This window comes from Glandiceps talaboti, chromosome 16 (assembly GCF_964340395.1).
Source record: "Glandiceps talaboti chromosome 16, keGlaTala1.1, whole genome shotgun sequence".
In the NCBI taxonomy this organism is placed as follows: Eukaryota; Metazoa; Hemichordata; class Enteropneusta; family Spengelidae; genus Glandiceps; species Glandiceps talaboti.
The window spans coordinates 10,428,269-10,435,841 of record NC_135564.1 but is presented as its reverse complement, the minus strand read 5'-3'; the positions used below and the strand labels follow the sequence as shown (position 1 = coordinate 10,435,841).

At 34.1% G+C, this 7,573-nt stretch overlaps 1 protein-coding gene across 2 annotated transcripts in view; it reads right to left on the bottom strand.

Moving 5' to 3' along the window:
- Positions 1-1,191: 1,191 nt before the first annotated feature.
- Positions 1,192-7,573, bottom strand: part of LOC144447251 (LHFPL tetraspan subfamily member 2 protein-like) — a 46,660-nt gene continuing 40,278 nt past the window's right edge. For both annotated transcript variants that reach the window (XM_078137165.1, XM_078137166.1), the window contains exon 3: positions 1,192-5,185. In XM_078137165.1, the coding sequence (XP_077993291.1) occupies positions 4,929-5,185 (257 nt within the window). In that variant the 3' untranslated portion in view covers positions 1,192-4,928. The remainder of the gene's footprint in view (positions 5,186-7,573) is intronic.

Here is a 7,573-nt window from a genome sequence, read left to right as displayed (position 1 = left end):
ACACATCTCTCCCCTTGCTCCCACCCCCACCCCCCTCTACCAGGTTTTTTCTACTTTATCATTCCTAGGGGAGATATTTTCTTCATGACAATCACTTTCAAAGCCTGCTGAATAACCCCTTCACCACAGATAATTTCTCTCTCTCTCTCTCTCTCTCTCTCTCTCTCTCTCTCTCTCTCTCTCTCTCTCTCTCTCTCTCTCTCTCTCCCCTTATTCCATGATTGAGATGATATATCTACATGTGATGTCACAACACAGCGAACATCTTACTGACCTTTGACCTTTGCACTGACTTTCACCTTTGCACACATTAAAAATTGACAAGTCTATAATTCACACTTTGTAGTTTTATTGTGTTACCCTGCAAATGATGCAGTCTCCAAAAACCATTTGTAAATGTTACAATAGAAAACTAGAGATATACATTATAATACAAAGTAGTCAAAACAGACAAGAAAAAAATTGATAAATCTTGCTTTGAAGTCATAATAATAATAATAGTGTGTAGACTAAAACAATTATACCCTGGCAAGGGTGTTTATACAGTTACACCAAGTCACAAATGAGGCAATCAGATTCCTGTTGGAAAATTTTCACCATTTTTCTGGGAAACAAACGGCATAACCTTCAACAACCTATGTTTCTGATTGAGACTCAACACTCTCTAAAATATATTCAGTAGCTCACAGTTCAGAATTAGTTTTCTGACAACAAACTAAAAAAATCTAATTTTTCCCCTTTTTTCAAGAAAAAGTAGCATATTATACCATCAACAACCAAAGCTCCTGATTTAGAATCTAAACTCTAAAAACATTGACTATAAGTGCAAAGTTACTGTACTTTTTACAGACTTTTTCATATAGAGTCAAAATTGTGCTCTCGCTCTCTTTTTAGCTTTACCCATAGTGGAAGAAATAGGTCAATTTTACTACTTATATACTCATCAAAGTCAAATATTTTTACGATGTTCATTTTTCAAGATGTGATGACCTGTTCTTTGAGTAAATAACACTTCTGTTTGCTCATTACTTCCATAAAATTCATTACTTATTTAATATATAAACAGAAATACAGAAAATAATTTCAAATCATAACTGAATGTCTCTTGGGTTCACTGTAACAAAGTTAATAACAAGATTGCATTGGTTAAATATTAAAAGCCAGGAACATCATAAAATCTGTCTCTTCAGCTCTGTATTCAATATGTCACACTATCCCCCCCCCCCTCCCCTTTACTTTGCTTGACGTCCACAAAAAACTTGGCTATCAAAGCAAAATGTACTTCAGACCCAAGTCCTGCCCAGACTCTACTTGCACACTCCATCTGATTGTTTCACATCTCTGTTGGATTAACATTCACTATTTTGCAAAATACACAATAACCTGGTAAACTGTGGACCCAGTATGTCAGCAATACTGGTAATAACAGACACTACAACATAGGATATCTTTTAGTTTGGATAAGCAAGACATCTTTAGGACCTGAGTCCTGCCCATACTACGCCTGCACCATCCATTTGTATGTTTGTTTCACATCTCTGCTGGAATGATTTCTTTATTTTTGTGGCAAATGATGCATCCATGCAGTTGTGCTCTTCATAGACATCAAAATAAAGATATCTCTAACACTGAACATCATAATATTTTTCATTCTGCATAATTTCCATGGTACATTTTATAGCATACTGCGCTCTCATTGTTGTAAAACCAAGAGACCTGTAGGCCACTTGTGGCAATTGTGTAATGCAGTTCCTTTTTTAGTAAAACTGAAAAATACTCTGGTTTAAAGTGCAAGAATGTGCACATTAGAACAAAGAGTTGGGTATAATTCTTGGCATATTGGGTCTATTGTTCTCAACTCAAGATCAGCTCAGCTTAATTATTTTGAAGTTAATTTGTAACCTTGCACTTCATTATTTATGCCAAGCTTTTAAAAATAATGAGTCTGACATTGTAACTAATAGTGTACAAAATACAAATTATCACAAATTCATATTTGACACAAACTTGAAAGAAGTAAACAATTTGGTAAAAGTTGCTAAGTAACTATTAATAGATTATTATGAGGTAAAAAAAGTGCATTGAAGTGAGAGTAGTTTTGTTGTGGTACAAGTATCATTATTAACTTTGGTTGTTGAAAGGATTTTGTACAAGTAATGACCTTATCTGAAAACTAATGCAGTGATTGGACGAAGAAAAACAGCCAATGAAAAGACAGCTAATAAATATGCAAATTACAATGTACATCTGGTTAAACACTAATCGGAAGAGTTTTTTAAGCATAATCATCTAGCATACTTTATGAAAATTGATTTTTTTTTGTTATAAACAAGGTGTTTTTCTCTGTACAGTGAAAGTGGAAAAAAAGAATTTTTTTTGGAAAATGTATCCAAAATGACAAAACTCTGAAAAACTTGAGATGATAAAATCAGTTTTCTCAAAAATTCATCAAATTATTGTATGTATAGTGTAATAAAAGTATGCTAGAAAGTGTTTTTTGGTGATCATGGAATATATTATAACATAAACACTGTGAAAGTAAATAGTAAATCGCAACCTGCAAACAGTACTGTACATCAGCTACCTGAGATATCATTTATAGTCCATAACCTGGTTTAATTGTTGATGATTATTCATGCAGACCATGTACAGACCAAAACGACAATTCTGAATGCAGTAAATGTGAGCTGCCACATGTAGTTAGAGAGAAAAATAACTTATACACTAGCCTGACGACAAAGTAACACTTCATTAGTTTAGGTCTATGATCCTTTACTTGAGCTACCCTGAATAAATGTCTGTCTTCTAAGAACAGCATTGAATTTACAATCGTCTAAAAAATAAGAGTTTTTCTGTATCCTTGAAAGCAGATATCATTAAACCAGATAACGGACTATTTCAAATTCTTCATCTCTGTCGTGAACATGCAACTCTACAAGAAAAAATGGAACACTAGATTTTTGTACAAAGAAAAAAAGATTATTTATTTGTAGTAAGTTTGTGTTTTTATTTACAGTGAATACAGTAGTAAACAAAATTGACGATATAAATAAATAGTTTTTTTTTTACTATTGTCAGCATTATTGAAATTATTGAAATACATTATTGGTTGTTGTTTTTATTCACATTATTTTTATGTTTATGTATTTGAGCATCAGGAAGTTTCCTTGTTTTGAGCGTTCCATTACATCTCAGATAATCTACACAAATTTCAAAGGTTTGGGGAGATACAGATGGAGTAATTTTTTTGATCGAGTAATTATATTTTGTTTCATTTTTGTTCTTCATAATCTTACTAGATTCAGCTTTGTAAAAAATACAAAAAAATTTCTTCAATTCACAACTTATCACCACAATGTATGGATGGAAGTGCAAATAAAAATATTGATAATTTTTGGAAACTCTGCACTTTCAACACAAAATTTCAGCACTAAAAAACTGATGAAATATAGATACATTTTTCTGATATGCAACAACCAGAAATTATGTCTCATTTTCTAGGTAAGTACACCCAAAACTTAGACAGCAGGTGTTATAACTGTGCAAAATAAATATTTCAGATCTCCATTCTAATAAAATATGTATTTGGGTGTTAAAGTGTGACAAAGAATCAACTGCCTATGAGTTACACAACTTACTTGGATATCTGTCAAAAAATAAAACTAATCCAAAATATATTTCATTTTTCAAGGCAATATTTTCATACATGATGTGAAAGCCAATGAAGACATCTTTTCTTTTTTTAGGTCTCCACAGGTTTTTGGTGGGTGTGAGTAAACAGCGCCCTCTATGGCCATTTGCTGTATATATGCTCAAATGAATTCAGCCTGAATTGTGCTTCCCCACTACTTTTCTATTTCAGTATTATTTGAGTTTGTTTTCTTTCACCTAACTGATAATTAACAACATCTTTTAATGAATATGTTTTATTTTTTCTGCTTTTCTCAGGTTAAAATAAATTTAGGAACATGATAAAAGTTCAAAATTCACTTTTCTATATAAGCTGCTCTCAGGAGATAAAAATATTCGGATTTTCCAGGAACACTCAGAATTGTTTGCATTTCGCCAATTTTCACGCATTTCAATCGTAGCTAAATAATACTCAATCAAATTTCTCTCTTTGGAGCTTTTCTCTCTCTTATGTTTCCAACTATTAAAGGCATAAGTTGAAAAAAAAAAAAGTATGTCACATGCATGCTTGGTCATTTTTGGTTCAGCCTCACTTTATGGCATTTTTGGTAACAGGTCGTCTGACTTGGCTGGTCTAACAGTTTATCGTACAAGGTAGTGAATTCGCTGTATAGGTCATTCCAGACTGCAAACAGGAAATCGAGAGTACAGTACCCTCATTCAAATTGGAGGTATCATCGCCTCATAGCTGTGTCCCTCAAGGTATTCTGTAGAAGTGTAAATCAGGGTATGTGTTTTGTGTTGTTCAGACATTCAGGGGAAAGCAGCAAAACTCTATCATTAACTGGGTAACCTACACCATGTATACCCCTCAAGGTACACACAGACAGGAAGTCAAGTGCCATCATGGCAAATTTTGGAAAGGCCTAGATTTTTTTAAGCTGTGGCCAAGTAATCAACAGCAAACCAATCATCATATTTATAGTTACTACTTCTGTCTTCACTTCTAGCAACACTTTCATTGTTTACTTCATTATGTGGTCACCCCTGTCTCTCCTAGAAATTGGTATGTCCCAATACTGTTCACTTCTGGAATATTCCATTCACTTGGAGTTATGGGTTCCACAGTGTGGTGTTTGTGAGCTTTCAAGTGTATACTTTCACTGATTTTCCCACGAAAATAATTTCGTTGTTACTTAGTTGTTGTCAATAGAGCTATACATATAAGTACACTGCAGTCATCACTGTTGGCAGCTCTTCATAAAAAATTGACATTTTTCCCAGATAAATCCATATGCTCAAGGAAGAAGAATGAGATTCTTTCCTTCCAGGATTTCCGACTGAACTTTATCCGTGGAAGTGGAGACATCAGCCTGTATGGAAAGAACGGAACAGATGAAGGCAAGACAGGTGGCACCAATGGCTGTATAGAAAGCCCAACCTGGATGACATTCCGCGATCTGGAAGGCTCCGGCTTCCAGTCCACACAGGTCTTTAATCCGTGGTGCTCCCCATCCGGCAGGATACAGAACGAGGCCAACTATAAGGAGGAGACCTGGAAATGAATAAAGAAAAGAAAGAAAGAATTAAGTTTGGTTTAAATTGGTGATAATGAGACAGCACTAAGAATTACAAAATTATGACAAGACTTTACTGAAATACCATTTACATAAATATTTTCACACTTTCAGGTAGTAACGTTGCAATTTCTTTCTTGCTACACTTTGTCTAAATGAAATAAACCATTTGATCACACTGTAACTAGACGCAGACACACATGTGCCAATGTTTTAATGTCTGTATTTGATGTCTGCATGGTGGTACATTAGTTCAATTGACAAAATGTCACAAGAAATTGCATTCATTCAATCTTGCAATCTTCCAGTGTAGCATGTGCTGTGTCTTCTTGGTTAACATTTCAGCATGGTTGTAAAACACAGCAGTGAACACTAACATGAAATGGGCTGTAGAAGTTGATTATATATGCAACTGTTGCAGTCTTGGTTAAAATGTGGGAAAGTTAATTGAACATTAGACATCTGCATCATACGATCTAACATGTAGGAAGCATACAGCATTGGAATACAAATACCGGTATATCACACATTATGCAGAAAAACAAGGCTAACAGTTTTCCTTACATCTGGTAAAAAATGGTGATCAGTTTGAGCTATCTATATTGAATGAGAAAATCATCAATAATTTCACATTTTATTTTATTGCTTTCCTTCATTAACCTACAAATTATTCATAATCGATAATTTCATTTTCCTATAATTACGCAAATTTGACACTTTTATTATGTGTGTACACTGACAGACTATGCAATTATATATATCAGCCTGACTTCTATAGTTCCATTGCCTGGCCGCAATCATACTGATTTCTATTCTAGTCAGTGATAAACTCACTATATTGATATTTTCAGCAAATTGAGATATTACGAACACATGCACGTTTACTTGTATGGGGGTGCATTACAAGTTGATTTAAACTGAGCGGAAATTTTCCACCCAAATACAGCTATAAATCCTGATCAGCGTACTACATGTTTGTTAGTTTGCTTCATTTCCTCTACTGTGAACATACACATTGAAGTCAACGCAAGCAGATTGCAATCATAACAGGCAAGTGAGTTCTAAGTTGTGTACACAATGCTGTTACAATAAATCCCTGGGGCATTGCATTGTCAGAAAACTGTCAATCAAATATGGAATTGTTCATTTTATTTTCCAAAGCTATTTTCCCGGAATCGATCAGTCTTCTCCAGGTTTTTAATGAAGAATATTGAATGTTCATTCCATTAGACCCGCTGGCACTCACTTAATAAGGTTTAATCTACACCTTGTTCCAAAAAAGGCAAGTTGTAGATGAAAAAAAAAAACGTGAATGGAATGAAATGTTTTATTAAAAGCATGTACTTCAAATACGACGAGTTGCTGATGAAAAAATGTGTACTGAACGAATTCTACTTCAATTCCAACCTTGTTCCTGAAACACTAGTAAGTTATCGGCGAAAACGGCAAAAACGTGTACAGAATAATATTAACCCGTACCTCAAATACATTTCATCGTAACTGACAACAAAAATGTGTGCATGTACGCTATATAAACCATCTATATCAAACACCGGCATGTTGTTAATGAAAGAGTGTGTACAGAATGACTCTATTTTCAATTTCAACCCTGTTCTTGAAACACAAGCTATAGTTTGCGGCAATAAAACGTGTACAGAATAATATTCACAGTATATCTAAAACACAGCAAATTGTAACTGACAACATAAATGTGTACAGAATGTTACTGTACTTCAAACCGTTTCAATCTAAAATACGATGAGATGCCGATGAAGAAATATGTAAAGATCAAACTCCTACTTCATTCAATTTCAAGATCCTTAAACAAAAGAAGTTGTTGACAAAAAGCATATACAGATTAAAATTAACAGCATCTGAAAAACAGCAAAATGTCAGTGATAAAATGTCTATAGAATTCATCGCTACGGTGATGATACACTTCGTTTAACCTTCTACCTCAAACAAGATGAGTTGTTGATCAAAAAACGTGTACAGAATCATACTTTTGTTAACGGTTAACTGAGGTTATGTGGAAATAATTCTATCATTCCAATGCATACCAATGAAGGCATATCAAATACTTTGTCATTCCAGAATATACTAGGCGAGGCAAAAATTTGGATTTTATATGAATTAATCAGTTGAGTCGTTAGAAGGATTAACCGAGGGATTTAAGTACGAATCCTACTAATCCTCGTAATAAATTGGCAACGTTAATCTTATATGGAACGAAATGAAAATTAATAGATGATGGGGGGGGGGGGGGGGGGGATAACAATTGTGTTAAAGCTTCATTTTGCTGTCAGTGTTTCACAGGAATTCCTGGGAAACCCTGGTTGAACATGCAAACAATCAAAACGTTACGA